The 18,802-nt window shown below is 44.5% G+C and overlaps 1 protein-coding gene across 1 annotated transcript in view; it reads left to right on the top strand.

Moving 5' to 3' along the window:
* Window positions 1-18,802, top strand: part of ADAM12 (ADAM metallopeptidase domain 12) — a 189,065-nt gene that overhangs the window by 112,277 nt on the left and 57,986 nt on the right. The window contains exons 6-9 of the mRNA XM_036386247.2: window positions 10,725-10,908; window positions 14,767-14,832; window positions 15,655-15,726; window positions 17,224-17,393. Coding sequence (XP_036242140.2) covers window positions 10,725-10,908; window positions 14,767-14,832; window positions 15,655-15,726; window positions 17,224-17,393 — 492 coding nt within the window. The remainder of the gene's footprint in view (window positions 1-10,724; window positions 10,909-14,766; window positions 14,833-15,654; window positions 15,727-17,223; window positions 17,394-18,802) is intronic.

Raw genomic sequence — 18,802 nt, 5'->3', positions numbered from 1 at the left:
TGCCCATCCCTCTCTGTGCCCATTCCTTGGCACATTTTCATACTGGCAGGGCCCGGTGCCTTTCCAGGCCTCTTTGTCCTCACAACTGTTTCAGCTGCCAGCTGTGGAATCACTCATTGTCCAGCAGCCTCAGCACTAGGAGAGGTGGCTTTAGAAACCAGGGACTCAAAGGTTCTGTGATACAGAGAACATGCATGGCTGTGGAGCTCAGTAATTGTGTTTGTGGCAGGTAGGATGCTCAGCTTTTGGATTTTAGCTGCTTGTTAACAGCAGAGTAGCAGATTCCTATTGCTGAAAATCAAACCTCTTCCAGTCTGACAAAGGAATGGGCTGACAAAATTTCACGTTCACAACAGACACAGTTCAGGAAACAATTATCTTTCTTACTTGGACAATCAGAGACTGGTATTTACTCACAGAGCTGTTCCAAATCACAGTAATTAACTGTAAATTGGCTCTAGGTTCTCCCTGGGAAACCCAGTTTTCCTGTCAGATTTCCAGCTGTCTCAGCCTTTTCTGGGTTTAATTTATCTACAAACAGCAGGAGTAGCTGGAATCTTTTCCCCTTGATTTTGCATTTTGTGCAGTAGTGGCATTGTCAAGGCTTCTGTAAGGGAGCTCTGGGACAGACAGCAGCAGAGAGAGCAGAGTTTGACCCCAGCACCCCTCTCCCTCTGGGAATGAGCCATTTGCTGTAGTGGATGGGATTCCTTTGACTCATTCCCACACAGAGGGGCTTTATGGGTGCTTCGCTATGGATCCAGCATCTTCCAAAAGTTTAATAAACCCCTTGCCTGAACAGTCAGAATTTATCTGTCATTCTTACTGTAAAACATATCCAGAATTTAAAACTGTTTATAAAAATCTAATGCAGAACTCTCAGTATTTTAGTTAAAGGATCACAATGCTGCAAGCTCCCCAGGGAAAATTTGTACCTCGTGGGACAGGGTCTCCATTGATGTCCTTGTTCCAGAGCTACCTGGAAATTAATCACTCTCAAGAGAAAATGCACATTAGAAGTCTTTTCTTTCTTCTCCAAAGTGCTCTCTTTGCAATTGTGGAGCTCCCAGAGTCCTTTCCCAGCTTCAGGTGGTTCAGACATGTCAAGACAGCAGATGCTGGCAGGGACATTTTCCTGGCACTGTTGCAGACAAGTGCCCAAAGTGCAAGCTGACAGGATTGGGCTCCTTCTCTGCAGCACCTTTTTCAGCACAAAACTGCAGAAATTTCCTTTGCTTTGTTCTAGTAGGAGATCAGACAAGGAGAAATCTCAGTTTCTGTGCCCGCTTCACTGCTGAGATTGATAAACAGAGTGTCCATGGGTGAGAACAGTCTGTGGTAAGAGTTCTGTGCCTGTTGATTCACTCCAAACCTGTTTCACAGCCCAACAACTGGGGGTTTCTCTGGGTCTGGATTGAAGGCACTTGAGACAGTAGTTCATGTTTGGACTCAGGTGTTTGTTATTTCCTATTTGTGAAACAGCCTCACAGCTGTGACTTTGGTAGCTTTTCATTAGTAAGGCACAAAATGGCCAACTATCTTTTGTTATAAGGTCTTTTAAGACTAGACTATTCAATTAAGAAATGATACTTAGATTATTTTCTTTTTTAACTCAATAACTGATCTCTTGAAACCTGTAACGTGGACTTTTCTGTGCAATTACAAAACACTACCCAAACTTAGGAAGAAGAAGGTGAAGAAGAACAACCTGCTTCTGCCCTAAAACCTCTATCTTGTTTCATATTTATTTCTATATTCTAAAACCCCAAACTCTAAATTTTCTACCTTGTGATATTATATACTTCTAACCAACCACACACTTGTAATCTTAGTGTTATCAATCAATTTTTGAAGCCTTCTCCACAGCCTCAGGTCAATTGTAGTATTCTTTTGTGGGTCTGTGCCTTTCAGCACAGAAAGTTTAACATTCTCAGCATCCAGGATTCCAACAAACAACCAACAGCAACAATTCCCAGACAGAATAACTCCCACATATTGCCAGTGCTTGATCACAGAAGCACAGAATGGTTTGGGTTGAAGGGACCTGAAAGCTCATCCAGTTCCACCCCTGCCATGGGCAGGGACACCTTCCACTGTCCCTGGCTGCTGCAAAAAAAAGCACAGTCCAGGAGAACTTCTTGGCTTTCTTTGCTGGCAGCTTTGCTGGCTTGAAAGAATAGATCTGGATGGGATGGGATGGGATGGGATGGGATAGGATAGGATAGGATAGGATAGGATAGGATAGGACAGGATAATGTACTTGCCACCAGCTTGCTGGAGCAGGGACTCTTGTTTTTCCAGAGCATGACAAAGACTCCAAGCTGCAGGAGCAGAGACATGAGGCTCTGTGTGGCCATGGAGCCCCAGGTGGGGACAGTCCCTGGAGCAGCCCTTTCACTTGCAGCAGCTGTTGGAAGGGAGGCCAGGTCTCGTTTTCAGGGTCTGTTCCTGGCTTTGTGACAGTTTCTAAGTGAATCAGACAAATCTCTCTGTCTCAGTTTCTCCATCTGTGAAATCCATTTAATGATTCTTACCTACCTCACACAGCTGCTGCGTGGAGCTGGGGTTCAAGTGCCTGAAAAATAATGTAATAATGTAATGAGAGGAAGTGCATGCTGTCAGCCCTCTGAAATCCTGGAGAACCCAGTATCTTCCCCCTCCCACCAGACAGGCACCCTGGGCATTGTTCCAGGTGTGGATAGGTGGGGGCTGTGCATTTTCCCCCAGACCAGCAGAGTCCATTAAAAGATATGAAACTACTCATAAAGAATAGGTCCCACATTTCAGTGTGCTCTGAAGGCTGAGTGCTCAGCAGCAGTCAGAGAAGCAAAAGGGATAACAGGAATTACTGAGACAGAAATAGAGGATAAAACAAGAACCCTCATTACCACTTTATAAATCCACAGAGCGCTCACATCCTGAGTTCTGCATGCAGTTCTTGTTTCCCCCTCCCCTGCTCCATCTCAGAAGAGGAAGAAGCAATATATCCAGAAAAGGTACAGAGAAGGGCAAAAATTTTGATCAAAGGTGTGGAGCAGCTTTTATCCAAGGAGAGAAAATAGACCAGGATTTGTCACTTTTGAAAGGCGATGACGGAGAAAAGGAGCATGATGAAACAAGGGTGAATGTCACACTGGAGAGGGGACAATCACTGAATATTCTTCATAACCTCAAAATTAGGAGACTTGAGAGCAAAGGAAAGTACTTTTTTTATTCACATAACGAAGCTGGAGCTGTCACAGGAGGGTGTCAGTGGATCAGTGACAGTGTCAATGGATTCCAAGAGGATGTGACAGTTTGGGAAGGGGAGCTCAGGGAGCCTCTGCAGGGCTGTAAAACCCTGAAATAACCCTGGCACTGCTGCTCTCAGAGCTGGGGCTGCTTGTTCTGTTCCTACCTCTCACCCCTGAGCTGCTGCTGATGGCCAAGGCCAGAGAGGAGCTGCTGAGCTGGAGGAGCCTTGCCCTGACCTCCCCCAGCCACCAAGGTCTTCCCTCCACGTGGCTGAGCAGTTGAGATGTGGTTTTAGCTCCTGAACATTTCATGATTGTTCTGTGATGAAGAACAATTGTGTGAAATCTGAATACTAAGGTTAGTCTGGTTTAAGTTTCTCAGGCAGGCAGAGGGGTGAGAGATGAAGAGGAGAGAGGAGGAGGCTCAGCTCTCTCAAGCACACATTGCTCAGCTCTGTTCCATCCTCACATAACATTCACATAACTCCTCACCTCACGTAGGAGCACAATGGCAGAAATAGTGGGATTGGCACTGAGAGCTGCCTAAAATGCAGGTTAGAGGAGAATATAATCATGCCTTAATCTGTATCCTGCTGGCTCCTCTGAGGAGGAGGAGCTGAATGGCAGAGAGGGCTCAGGAAATGCTGAGTGCACGGAATGGGAACAATGGCTAATCAGGATTTCTGGGTCCATCTGGATCAGAAAGCCAGTTAGACTGTCAGAGCTTGTGGGAAGGTGAAGGTACGACAGAGCTGAGCCATTTCCTTCCTGTCCTCAGGAAATACCCTTCTGTTTATCCAGCTTGGAGGCTCTTCAAGTTTTTAGCAAATAATTTTGGCCTCTGGCCACCGCTCACATCTTTTGTGATAAATTTGTTTAGACTTGAATGATTTTTCCCTGATTACTTTCCCTGGGAGTGCTGAATCCACCCAGAACTGCAGCCTGGAGAAGGGCACAAACCTCCCTGGGCCAGGGGCTGCCAGGGGACTCTGCCATGGAAATGTGCAGCTCCAGAAGCATCTGCAGTGACCTCTTAGATGGGGGGAGCTTGAGAGGCGCTCCCAAAAATTCCTTGGGAGCCTAAGGATAGAAATCTCCCAGGAAGCCTTTTCCTTCTGAAACCCCAAAATGCACTTGAATGTCCTCAGATGTTTTACCCAGTTGTTAGGTGATTAAGCCAGTCACACAAACAGAAAGTGTTCACTCTTTGTCCAGCCTCATCAGCAGCTGAAAGATGCAGTGTCCACAGGGACGGGGATGGGGAGAAGGCCCCAGGATGGAATTGATGCTCATTTTTACTGGGATTACAGAGTTATGGTACCCAAGGCTGCCAATACCATTTTTCAAATGGTCTGGCTGAACTCACTGCAGCCCAGACACAGTCAGCTGAAGAGGGGATTTAAATGTGACACTCCAGACATCAACTGTTGAGAAAGGAATGGAAGTAGGAAACCAGTGAGAAAAAGAAATGTAAATTCCTCACGACCCCTCAAGCAGCATTTCCCCACAGAAGAAGAGATTTCATCCAAAAGTTAAGTTAGGAGAAAATCCCCATTGAGAAAAGCACTGGTTTGGATGTGAGCTTTTCCTCCCTACTTTCTGCAGGCAGAGCTTTTAGTTCATATAAACATCCTGCATGGTTTGTAATTTATCTGACCAGGAAACTCCTGGAGGATTTTGAGCTCAGCATTAAAAACCATTCACTTTCTGGGGTTTCATGGCTTCTGTTTCATGGCTGCCTGTTCCAGGGGAGCAGCTCCTGGCTCAGGGTCACCTCTGTGCTCTGAGATGAGCATCATGTCCAGCCTTGGACCATGGTGTGCACGAGGGATCACTGCCAGGACAGGGATGAGGGATGATCCTACCCAGGTGTTTGAGCTCCTTCTCCATCCACTCTGCTGCTGGCATTTAGTGGGATATGCAAGTTGGAATCTTCTTGTCCTGTCTCTCTGTTTGCTGCAGGGTGCTATAAAATGTGCTCACTAAATTGGTACCCATGCTAATGCATCTTTCCTTCTTCATTTTCCTTCATTTTCCTTTCCTTTCCTTCATTTTCCTTTCCTTTCCTTTCCTTTCCTTTCCTTTCCTTTCCTTTCCTTTCCTTTCCTTTCCTTTCCTTTCCTTTCCTTTCCTTTCCTTTCCTTTCCTTTCCTTTCCTTTCCTTTCCTTTCCTTTCCTTTCCTTTCCTTTCCTTTCCTTTCCTTTCCTTTCCTTTCCTTTCCTTTCCTTTCCTTTCCTTTCCTTCCCTTCCCTTCCCTTCCCTTCCCTTCCCTTCCCTTCCCTTCCCTTCCCTTCCCTTCCCTTCCCTTCCCTTCCCTTCCCTTCCCTTCCCTTCCCTTCCCTTCCCTTCCCTTTCTCCTTCCCCTGCCCCTTCCTCTTCCCCTTGCCCTGAAATTTCCTTTCCAATAAATTTCCTTGAGATTTCCTTTCCTTGAAATTTCCTTCTTCCCTTTCTCTTTCCCCATCCCCACATGTGACCCTTTCTCTGACAACACAATTCCTGTTCCTTGCAGCCCAAATGCTGGACATTAAATCTCATTTTCTCCCCCCCCATCCAAGTAACTCCTTGCTGGAATTCCAGGAATCAGAGCTGCAGCTCGATCTGCACCCACCCTGGACAGATCTGTCCTGCACTGAGAAAGGATGAAGTGTGTGCTGCAGGAGGCTCTGGCCATAATTCCATTTTAGAGAATATATTTTCAGGTCCATGAAAGGCACTGGCTGGAGTGGAAGCTCTGTGAGTGATGATGTGTCTGTGTGGGAACACCTCCACCACTCCTGTGAGATGCAGAACCAGTGGTGCTACTGCTTCCACCCCCTTGGAGAGGCTGCCCTTGGCTGATTTGGGTCAGATTTGTTATTTTAATAGAATCCTCCTGTGCAGTGTACTAGGATAATGGGATTGTTTTTCTTTCCTATTGTGCTCTTCATCAATAGATGAGGTTTTTTTTCCTGTGGATACTAAAATTTTCTCTGTTTTAGAGGTGAGGAGTTGTTGCAAAAAGAGGTGACCAGAGGCAGAGACAGGAGCACATCTGCTTTCAGACTCCTGTTCTCTGCATTTCCCAGTCTCTTAAAGCTAAAGAATGACCAAACCATTTGAAAAATATCTAAATATCAGCTCTATTAGAAAAACAGTCAATAGATCATCCTGCTCATTTATCCCCACAGTATCCATCTGCAACTTATTAAAGCAGCCTAGAAGTGAAGCCCTCATTCACCACCTCATTTTTCTTTCCCTTTTGTTTGTTTGCCTGCTTACTTGCCTGGGAATTTGTTATGCAGAGCCCTGGGAATGCAGAATGTACAATAAAAATAAATAAAAATGCCCTCTGAGTGCACAGATCACCCCTGTTGAGCAGCCCTGCACTCCGGGCTCACAGGGCTCCAATTCTGGAACCTTTTCACCCAAAACTCCTTGAAATCCAGGGAAGAGCTGTGGGACCAGCCCCTGCCCCTGGGGAGCTGTGACATTGGTTGTGCAATGAGGGACCTGGAGGTTTTCAGGTGGCACAGGAGCCCTGCAGTGTCTGTGGGCAGGCACAGACTTTAAATGAATATTCAGTGTGTGAGCAGGAACTGCCCTCTAATTAATTTCTCACCAACTCAGGACATCTACATTCCTCTGCCAGTGGAAATAGAGCTTTTTATTTTTATTGTTTAGAAATAACTTTGAGCTTCATTAAAACCAAATGTTTAATTGCACTCACAGATCTCAGGTTTATCAATTTACTTAATTTCCCCTGTATAGTGCAGCAGAATAATATATAATAGTTTCATATAGTGCTGTCCCAGCCAAGTTTTGCTTCAGCATCACAATTTCTCAGACAAGTATGTGTTGATGGTTTATGTTGGCAGGACCTTTGCTTCTGCTGACAAGTCGGAAAAGAAAAATCCCATTTATATTTTGAGATTTCCTAAAGCCTGTTGATTTATGAAATACGACTGGCCTCGCTTTAGGTTTTGTTTTGGTTTTCCTTTTTAAGAGGGGAAAAAAAAAATTCTATTTGATTTTATCGACAGTTAAAAAAGTGGAATTATTCCATGAAATTGCCTTTCCCTGATTGAGAGCGTCCTGGCAATGTGGAATTGTGTGAGTTTTAATTTCTGTTTGAGGCAGGGAGAGCTCTCCCATCTCACACAGACATTCCCAGGTGTCCACGGGGCTCAGAGGGGAGGACAGGAGGCAGAGCCCCGTGGGTTTCCCACCTCCAGGGGGTCAGCAGGGATCTGGAGGTGCTTGGGCTGCTGCTGGCCCCAGGCATGAGCAGGGACCAAACCCTGTGCAGAGCTGGAGTCAAATTTAGGCCAGGCTCAGGACCACACTGGAGCTGCTTCCAGTTGGCCTGGAGCCTGGGAGCTGCTGTCTGGACGTGCTCTTGGGATGGATATTTTCCCTCCCTCTCTGCTACCAGGGATGGAGGAGACAGGGGGAGAATTTCAGGTAGGTTGGGGTTGTCTCTTGGCTTTCCTGCCTGCCTCTTTTGTAAATCTGTCTGACATCCCAGCATCTGAAGGTTTGGGACTGAGGAAAACCCAGAATTAGACACCTGACACTAAAATTTGAATAGTTCATATTGCTTTTTTTCCCCTCCAACGTTTATAATCCTGGGAATTCTAGTAGTCCTTTGTCTGATAGAAATCCCACAGACTGGTCTTAAGGACTTGCTGAAATCTCTTTGGGGTTCTTTGTGCAATGTTTGACTGGGAATCTGTAGTTTAATGTGCCATTTGCCACATTAATACTTTATTAATCTGTGGAAAACACAAGATTGTTTAGCATTAATGGCTGCTGAAAAATAGAAAAGTTTGTGGGAACATGGGCTGACTCAGGAGTGTGGGAGATCCCAGGGGGAGACACAGAAATGCTGGAGGAGTAACAGAAGCCTCTTGGAAACACCTGAGGAGAGTGGAAGGAACCAGTAGCTAGAGATTTATTTTATTTGCCTCTGAATGACTGGTGGGTATTGTTCACACACACAAAAAATAAAAAAGAAAGGAACCATAACTCTTGACTCGTTACATTTTTAAGGTGCTGTGCTTGGCACTGCACGATGGGGGAAAAATGCAATTGTAGGAAAAGAAAATTAGTCAAAACCGGAGAGCTGGCCAAGAAAATTCATATTTGATATTCATTATCTTATTACAGATGGTCACAAGCCAAGTGCTGATATCCTGTAGGCAGCACTCAAGGGATAAGTGTGCTTTAAATGAAAAGTCTGGTTTTCTTTCTGCCAAATCTGCAGATTTTCCTTCTCCTGGGATTGCTCCATAGGCAAAGGGAAACTGGTCCTTAAAGGCCCATGCTTCCCTTGAGATGGGAATCAGATGGTGTGCTCAGGAAAAACCCAGATGAATCATTCTGGGATCTGATCACTTGTCCATACCCTCAGCAGCTAAAGGAAATGAGGGGTAAAGAAATGGTTATGTAGGTCTTTTTAAAGAAATGGTTATTTGGTTCTTTTAGATAGAGGTTGGGTACATGAGGGATACATTGGCAATGTGGCATTGATGTGGCACATTTTGGATATGAACTCCTGAAAACAAGATGCTCACTTTAAAATATTTTTTAAAAAAATTTAATTGAGAGAACTCAACTTAGGATACAACTAAATCTCTCCCTTTGTAGTGTAAGTAATTAAAGAAAATTGATCAAGCTTCTAATTTTGAAAGTGAACATTCTAAGAAGGGCAAATTTAGCATTAAAAATAAACCCCTGCATGCTTTTCTGTTGTTTCTGAGCTGTCAGCACAGGGAGCTGGTCAGGCTGGCCCATTTCAAACAGTGACTAATGGACTCCTGCCTCCAAAATTAAATGATTAATTGCACAAGGCCAAGACAACAACCCTTATTTGATTGTGCTGATTACAGGGCTGCTGGTTTTTGGAGTAAAGTGAATATTTTGTCCCCATTTCCCCAATCCTCCAAGGAGTGAGGCAGCCCTGACAACAATTCAGAGCCCGAGGTTACTGAAATCAGGGGTGACCTGCCCGGGGTGTCCCATATGTCAGGAGGGCTCTTGGGATCCTGGCTGGAGCTGCTGGGATAAATCAGCCCAGCCCTCCCAGCCCTGACCCATCACTCCCAGCTGCTGGGGGATGCCTGGACGTGTCTCACCTGCTCTGCCAAGGGGGCTGAGGGAGCTGCAGATGAATTATCAGACCCTGAACCTTGGTCCAGGGCAGTAAAACAGGCTCCTGGGATTGCTGTTGGACAGATTTTGATATCCTGCCTTTCCAGGCTGCTTTTTTCTCTTGGACTTTTAGCTGTTCCAGTCCCCAGGAAAGTGTCTGTTGGCTTGGTGTTAATGGTGCTCTGAAGCAAAACTGTGCAGCCAGCTTAGAATTAATACTTCAGTTCATTTGTTAGCAGACCAAAGACTTTGAGTTTCTTCATCATATCTTCCTAATAATAGGATAACTAAGGTACCTTCTCCAAATAATTATCATTTTACTTTTAAATCGATCTTCATAGTATCATTAACCTGCTTTTGGGTCCTTTTTCTCCTATTTTATCCTTCTTTTTTGTAACTTTCTGGAAAATTGTACAGCAACACTGGCCTCACAATGGCTGTTGTATTTTACCTTTATCACAGCAGAGACAGAAATAAAAGGGGCAGACACTTCTAAAACTCCAAAAAGGTACACTAAGATAATAAAGTTGCTCCATTCCTTGTCCCAAGTCCCTCTCCAGCTCTCCTAGAGCCCCTTTAGGCCCTGCCAGGGGCTCTGAGCTCTCCCTGGAGCCTTCTCCTGTCCAGGTGAGCACCCCCAGCTCTCCCAGCCTGTCACATATTCACCCTTTTGTCACCCTTGCTTTGCTGTGGCATCTGGGCAGGACCCAGCACAAGGACCCTCTTCCTTTCCTCTTACAGGCTGTAGCTTAAAGAGCTCAGCAAGAGAGCTTTCAGTGCCAGATCTGTGAGTTCCTCAGGGAGCAGGTGGCATTGCTGTCAAAATTATTCTTTTGGGCAGTAAAATGAGCGAAACAGGAACGCGCTCTTCCCGTGTCTGAGCTTCCCTCTGCTGCCCTGCTGTGCAATATTTAATAATCCATGCTGACACCACGAGGCCTCTTTGATCTGGCAGGGTTTGCTTTAGCAGCTCTAATGGAGCTGCAGACTGGAATGGATGTTTTCCCACTGTACCTCCTTCCCAAAGTCTTTCTCTTTTTCTTTCGTTTGCCGCGGCTCCGGCGGCATCGGCAATGCATCACTGGGAGAATGGAAAACAAATAAAGCACAAATATCATTTTGCTCTGCAGTGCAGCACTTCAGAAGAGACAGATTTCTGTGAGCCATTGGTTCTTTTAAAGTATAGTGTGTGCTGCAATGACAAATGTACAGCTTTGATGTTTCCTGCTCCGCTCGCCTGTGACACTGTAAATCAGTGTTTTGCTTTCTCATACTCCATCATTATTAAACTTGGTGTAACTCTGGTGTAGACAAGCTCCTGAAAACCACGTGTCTCACTCTGCTCTCCTGTGTCCCAGGGGAATTATTGTGTTTGGAAACAAAAGCTACATTCTGGAGCCATTGGAAGGTGCTACAAGGGAACACAAGATCTACCAAGCGGAGAACCTGAGAGCAGCCCCGGGCTCCTGTGGCCACCAGCTGGACATCCCTGCCATGGGGGCTGCTGCCACTGCCACATCACAGCATCCTCCAGCTGCCAGGGTAGGTGGCTCATGTGCTTTTCTGTGTCTGCTTGGCAGCTTTTCCATATTGCTGCTCACCACAAGGGTCTCCACTGAGCAAAACCTTAACCCACACCACCGCCTTCCCTCGGTGCCGTCTGCTGAAGTGCAGATGAAATTATTTGTTAAAGCTTTATTACTTTTCCTGGACTCTCCATGCATAGCTTGCTTTTCACTTCCTTTTCAACACAGAAAAGTTTATGGGTTCATATTATGGTTGTATATTCTGGTTCTTGTATGGTTAGAACCAGAATTCGAGGCTCCCTGAGAATACTGAGCGATGTCTGGAAAAGTTCTTGCCCTCCCAAGATGAAAGAGAACATGATAGCTGGGATACTTTGCTAATACCAGGTTTGGAACCTCTGTCTTTTAGTAGCAAAGTCTCTTATGCAGACAAAACAAATTCTCAGCATATTATTTTACAGCTGTATTATTGGAGTTGCTGTGATGTTGGCAGAAATGTACTTCATGTGAGATTCATCTAGCTAATGGAAATTAGAAAATTAAATGAGCCAAAAACTAGGAAGAGGAAATGCTGTAACAAATTCCTCTGCATATTGGACAAGGGTTGTAGAAAAGGCTGGGTTAGGAATTATAGAATGATACAAATCTGCCATTAGCAGTTATTGAATGTCACATATGGGGATTTGTACTTGCATGTATGACTCAGGCTTTGCCTCAGGTCCATTGTTAAGAAAAGCAACCTAAGTGACATCTCTAGATAGAATTATGCAATGGAATTAATTTATTTTGCATTTTTAGGAATATTGCATCCAGAGCATTAGCCTTTGCATGTTACTTTATAAGAATTAAGTGTATTTCTAAAAGCATGTGTGTGGGTGGAAAACATTGGAAATACAACTTTATTAAGTTTTCCCCAAATTCTTTGTGACTTTGAATTCCACTGAAGTAGTCAGTGTAATGCAGAAGTAAAATGTGTGCATGTAGCAAACTGACACAACCAAAGCCATTTTATTATTACCCTTATGGATCTTCCATTTTGCTGCTGGCTTCAACTACATCTCAAATTTCACTTTAAATATCTGAAAAATATTTTTGCTGTGGTTCACTGGACATAATTATAAAACCTGTCAGCAGTCACATCATATGGATAGGTACAATATATTTAATGAGTAAGTTGGTTAAGCTTCTAATGTAGGAATTTTGAAAGCTGTCAAATGTCATGTGTGCAGTGAGTTTTCATATTTCAGTGTTGTCATTAAGCAGTCTGTCAGTGGGCACATCAAATAAAGATGACCTGCAAAGTGGGGAGACATGAAGCTGCTCCAAGTCACACTGGGTGACAGAATTAAGCAGAAATCTGGTCTAAGGTTCATGGGGATGATTAAAATATTTGGCTTCTTGACAGGTCTGGGGGAAGATTTTTGTTTGGTTTTATCTGCTGACTCTCCACTCAACCTCCTACACGAAATTCTTATTGAGCAGAGCTGAAAAGTGAGATCAGTGCATCACCAAGGGCTCTGTTAGATGTGAGCACAGGTGAAGGATGGCACAAGCAGCAGCCTCAGCTCCCCAGACCCAAAGAGGAGCTGCAGTGGAGCAGAGCAGGAGATGCAGAGGCTGTCACTGACAGCCTGTGCCCTGCTGGAGCGGGGTCTCTGTGAGTGCTGGGTCATTTCCTGACTCACTGGACCCTCAAATTGCACCAAGGAGCATTTTCCAGCTGAGCTCCATTGAGACAGGACCCTGAAGAATGTCTGGTGTGTAGGACACTCCCTGCAGTAGGGAATTTTCTCTGTAGCCACAAGGAAAAAAAGCCATTTTGGTGATGGCGGTGACCAGGAGCAGGCAGGGGATTTTTTAGATCATGAGGAAAGAGAGGCTGCACCACTGCAGTGTCCACCCAAGCCATGCCAATTGCCAGGCAGGGAAGGCTGAGGAAGGGGTGGGGCAGCAGGTTTGGGATGGGATCAGGTGGGGAAGAAGCAGAGGAGAGAGACCATGGTCAGAGGAACAAAGCCCATTGTCCCCCAGCTCTCACGGCTGTGTCATCGACTCCTCATTTCAGTTCTGAAGGATTAACCCAGCAAAGGGGCTGTGCAGTGATGCAGCTGGCTGCAGAGAGCAAGCTGAAAGAAGCCATAATTAGGTATATTTCATAAATAAGTATTGTATCCTAGGAGTTCACATAGCCTTTGGGCAAATCTCAGGAACAGATTTGTTATGCAAGTCAGTCACCAGAGGCTGATGTGATTTTTATGCCTGCTAGCCAATTTCTCTCCAGCTCACTCCAGTCCAAACAGTTTTACTCTTGGTGAGAGGGAAATGTTTTAAATTGACTGATGTAACAGAGCTCTCCTTGCTCCTTTGAACTCAGATTTTCCTGTATCATCTTTTCTTCTTCTCTTGGAGGAGGATGAGAGGCTCCTTGGAGATGCATCTCTTTAGGACCTCATAATAAATTTCAGGATGGGAGAGTTTCAGTGTCTGAGAGATCAATTCCATCACAAACAGCAGCCACATGGCCATTTACCTTTTGTGGCACCTCACTGGTGTCTGAGTGGCATCACACCCCAGTGCCAGAAGTTTTAAAAGAATCTACCTCAGCTCATTTGCCAGAGCCCCTAAAAAGTGTAATCCTGTCAAGTGTTTGCATCCTTGATGTTTAGTTCATTAACAGCAGCTTTTACTCCTCTCTCCATCCATAAATATGGTCCAAATTAAACTTTTTTTTTCAACTTATTGGAGTTTGCAGCACTATTAAATATTAGGGTGAAAGTCAGATACTAAAGATTGCATCGCTCACTTTTCCTCTAATTCTTGCAAAACATCAAATCATCAATCTGCAGAGAGTGAAGAGGAACAGTTTGATAATGTGAAGAAAACTTTGTGAAATCTGGCTGGAAGGAGTTGTCCAGCTCTGGCTGTGCTTAGGGGATCTCTCAGTTTGCCTTGGAGCAGTTTTCCTTGGAAAGCTTTAGTCATGTTTTAGGTTAAAGAGCTTTGCTGCAGCTCAAGACATCATGGTCAGTTGTAGGTCAGACATCTGTTTAAGCCTTCTAAGTTCTGGCAGGAAGATCAGATACTCTGCTGAGACCTCTTTTCCCTAAATGTCCTGGTCCAGACACAAGGAAGGAATGATAGGATAGATGCTGCTGCTGCTGCTGTAAATCACAGAACTCTACAGGCACTAATAGGTCACTGAAATTTAGGGTAACAAAGGAGCTGTGACATGGTTTGTACTCTTACAAAATAATTTCTTCACTGATTTTGTTTTTTCAGTAAAGCATTGTGATTCTTTTAGACCTGCATTTTATATGAATTTGCAGATACAGAATTAAATGTGTGCCTTCCATTTTTCAAGTATTAATTTGCTTCCCCAGACACCAACAGTTGGTTCTGCTTTTTTTATTTTTGGGTTTTTCTTCCTACATAATTTATCAGTTGACTGCTTGACCTCTTCTCTGCTTCACTCAATATCCCTTTCTCTCTCATTTTTCTTAGTAACCAGTTTGTCTATCATGTGAAATGTTTGTTAGAAGTTACCTCATCTCTCCTTTAAAAGTGCCTTGGAAATAGCAGAGGTCTTTCTGCTGGAGGGGATATTCTCCTGTGAGGAAAGATAACTCAAATGTTTCAACTGCAGAAAGCTGAAAGGTTGAGAGAGACTTTACACCAATCTCCTGCTTTCTGTGATCAAACCCTGAGAGGTTTTGTAAGGAAAACTTCCATGAGGAGGAGGAAGGCACTACAAATCTGTGTGTAGTAAAATCGTAGTAAAATGTAGGAAACCTGAGACACTGTGTATTTCCTCTTGCAAGCACTTTGTTGTATCAGGGCTGAAAACAAAATAAGACTTTCATGGTTTTTTTGACAGTACAAGAGGGAGACTCTGAAGACAACGAAGTACGTGGAGCTCGTTATTGTGGCGGATAATCGCGAGGTAAGGAACTGCAAAATAAAAACTTATGTGAGCAGCAAAGGGGCAGCTCAGCTCAGTTACCATGGTGCTGCAAATGAGGTGCTTCAGACAATATGATGACAATAATATGATGTTTTCTGAGGTAAACCATCCTCCCTAATTAGGGCTGAGCAAGGAAGGAATTATTAAGATAGGACAGCAGCGATACTCAGGTGTGAAATTCCTTACAATACCTCAGAAGGAGTTTGACTCTGAAATAACCGTGTCAGTATGGAAGAAGAGGCAAATAAATATTCATTCCTTGAGCAAGTTAAGTCCTCACTGCCATTCCCAGTGCCCTCAGTGGGGCTGTCAGGGTTTCTGGAGCAGTGCTTGGCCATCACATTCCATGGAGCACGACTGCCTTCCTGAGGTGTTGCAAAGGGAGCTTCAAAGTACCAGCACTGGCTGTAAAAATGTTCCAGTGAGCTGAATGGCAAAGATCTGAATCCTGGCTTAAATTATTTTGCTGCCTTTTAAAATTTTTTTCTGGTCTCCTTGAACACTGCTACTCAGACAATTGCAATCACTCTTTGCAAGACCTGCTAAGAGAAGAACTATTTCCCAAAACATCAGTCCTGAAAAGACCCCTATGTAACACTTGGAGATTTTAAAATCTTTCCACGACAACCAAAATCCTGTCCCACAGTCTGGGTTTCTTTTGGGGCAGACTGTGGATCCAGCAGGAGTCTGCTGGTGGATTTTGGCTGCCCCCTAATTCCCAAAGATCCCTGATGTGCTGGCTCTTGGGGGGAAACTCTGTGACATTTGTGCTGCTGGTCCATTGATCCTTTACATTCCAAGTTTCAGAGACAAGGCAAAGATGTGGAAAAAATTAAGCAGAGGCTGATAGAAATTGCAAACTACGTTGATAAGGTAAGAATACGAGGATTGTTTCCCTTTTCCCAACCTTCCCACACTTTCTGTAGGATGCTGAAGGAGCTAACCCTGCAGATTTGCTGGTACTCCAGTATTTCAGAGCAAAGCTCCTGGAAAAGCAAATTTAAACCTTTCATTTGCCTTTTGATAAACAAAACCATGAGCTCTGCTATGCTGCATATGGAATGTAAAGATCTATTCCCAAGAAAAAGCCCAATTTAGCCCTAGGATTTTATTCACCAGGGAAGAGGGTGGGGATAATCACCTAGAGAACAGCCTATAGAAAAAAAAGAGGATTATTTTTAAGAGAAATTTGGAGAACAAAGTCATTTGTAGCAACAAGGGAAGGTCCAGTTGTAAGGCCAACAAAGTCCCATGAAAACACAGTTAATAAGATGTGTAATCCAAGGAAGATGGCAGAATTAAAAATAAGGAAGCAGATTTGATGGCTGAGTGGAAGCAGTAAGAAAGGGATATACACTGGATTTTTTAGGTCTTGAAATAATTCCTTGACAGGAAACAATAAAGGCTAAGAATCCTCTAGAGTGGTTTTTGAACAAATTAGAGTTTATTTTTGTTAGGCTGAATGGCCAGAAAATATTAGGACTCTAGTAGTGAAATTATAACTGAAGAGTGTCTTAATTTATCTGAGAATTTATCAAGTGATACTTCAAGGGCAGTAGCTCAAGGAGAAGCATTCCTGATTAAAAACAAGCTGCTGAAGACACCTCCACCTCATCCATAATTGTCTTGCTGACTTATTGCCAGAGGACAGGTGTTTCCATGTTACCTGCTCAAAATTAATTTTGCATATTGTAATCTATTTTTTGTTTCATGCTTAATTTATGCTCAGCAAACGCTGGCGTTCTACAAATGACTGGAATGCATAGAAACAAGACAAAGATCTACTGGGTGTTTTGTCAGCCTGTCAGGCAAATCTGGACTTGATCAATCCCTGACTCCTTCCTTACATTACTCTCACACTGGAGCTGTTGCCATGGCTCTGCTGATCTTGCTCTGGCTCCCCCCTTGAGGCCAAATGGCATTTGCTGGTGGGGAATGGATAAAATTACTGGGTTTTATCTGCTCTGTGCAAGGCTGGGTGAGCCTGGCTGGTTTTCAGCTGTTACTGTGATCCACAGCACAGTTCCTCTGCCTGTGGAATGGGATCTGTGCAATCCAGGGTGGGGCAGCCCTGGGAGACTCATCTGCCATGGCCTGGGGTTCCTTCAGAGCTGAAGGACGTGGGCAGGGAGTTCAGGGAGAAGCAGGAAATCCCCTGATCTCTTTGAATGCCTTATGGGTATTGTGTTGGGTCAGAACTGTTTTCTGGGAGTCTTGGAAATATTTTGTCTGAGTCCTGTCAGGTGTTTTGCCCTGAAGAAGAAACTGTTTTAACCTCTACCAGAAAGGTTCACTATTAGGTTTTTGTTGAAATATTCTAGTCTGCAATATTTTTTAGACACATATTTCCTACTTTTCTCTTCTCCTTAGTTCTACAGGCCCCTAAACATCCGAGTGGCCCTGGTGGGAGTGGAGGTGTGGAATGACATGGACAAGTGCTCCATCTCCCAGGACCCTTTCACCAGCCTGCACGAGTTCCTGGACTGGAGAAAGCTCAAGCTCCTCCCTCGGAAAGCCCACGACAATGCCCAGCTGATCAGGTAGGCTTGGCTCTGCATTTGATACCCACCACCAGGATCTGGGCGATTTTGGGGATTTCAGGATAGCTGTGCTGAGTTCTGCCCCAGCTGCTAAGCTCTTGGAAGGAACATCTGTGCTCCTGAGGGTTTGCCTTTCCCCTCTGCAAGCATCAAACCCAAAATCGCTCTGCAGGTGCTCCAGGTGAGTTTCCTTTCCCAGCCCTGGGGCTCAAAGCCTGTCCTGAGCCTGTCTATAACTCGTGTAGAGCTGGGAGTTGGGGGTACTCAGCTGCTGCATGCTCAGGGTGTGAATTTACAACCAGTTTAAACTGCCCTCAGTCTAAATTGTCACTGGAAAAGACAGTCCTGCTCTGACCCTAAGTGAAGCCTATTTCTTGATGAAAAGACCTCAGTATGCTTTAAAATGCTGTCTAATTTAGGCAATTCATTTGCATTCAGGATTTAAAAATTAAACCATAAACATATTTTACCCTGCTGCTTTTTCTTGGAATAAGGGAATTGAGTAAAGGTCCCTTGTCAACACAAACCAGTCTATAGTTCTATAAAAGTAAAAGCACTCTTAAAAAAAAAAGGGAAGAGGAACATCTCTTTGTTGAATAGATATTATTTTGATCAATTGAGTATTCTTTATACTGAGCAGATAAACACAACTGATGTCTCAGTAATTAAAAGGAGTTATTTACTTCTTACATTACCTGAATAAGAATAAATTGAGCCTTTCCAAACTGTCCCCCCTGAGATATTTCATTGCTCTATATGTAGAATAACACTTTGTTTGAAATTATTACACTCAAGGCTGTGCATCATCACAAGCAGCACATAAACTCCCCCTGCACTACAATAACCCTGCTTTGAGTCAGAGGCTCCATCTCTATGCTTGTGCTCCTGTTCCCAACCTCAGAGAGAAGGGAGGGGGAGAAGGGTCCTGTGGCAGCAGTGAAAACTGAGGAGGGTGATTCAATGGGGCTGATCCAGTGGGGGTGACCCAATGCAGGTGATCCAATGGGGGTGATCTAGTGATGATGATCTATTGGGGTGATCCAGTGAGGGTGATCCATTGAGGTGATCCAGTGGGGGTGATCCACTTGCGATGACCCAACAAGGGTGATCCATTTGGGGCGACCCAATAGGGGTGATCCAGTGGGGAGGATCCAGTGGGGATGACCTAATGAGAGTGATTGATCCATTTGGGGTGACCAGTGGGGGTGATCGAGTGGTGATGATCTATTGGGGATGATCCAGTGAGGGTGATCCAGTGGGGATGATCCATTGGGGATGATCCAGTGAGGGTGATCGAGTGGGGGTGATCCATTGAGGGCGATCCAGTGGGGGTGATCCAATGGGAGTGATCAGTGGGTATGATCCATTTGGGGGATGATCCAATGGGGATGATCCAGTGAGGGTGGTCC

Source organism: Molothrus ater, chromosome 8 (genome assembly GCF_012460135.2).
Source record: "Molothrus ater isolate BHLD 08-10-18 breed brown headed cowbird chromosome 8, BPBGC_Mater_1.1, whole genome shotgun sequence".
NCBI lineage: Eukaryota > Metazoa > Chordata > Aves > Passeriformes > Icteridae > Molothrus > Molothrus ater.
This window is presented reverse-complemented; position numbering and strand designations above follow the sequence as displayed.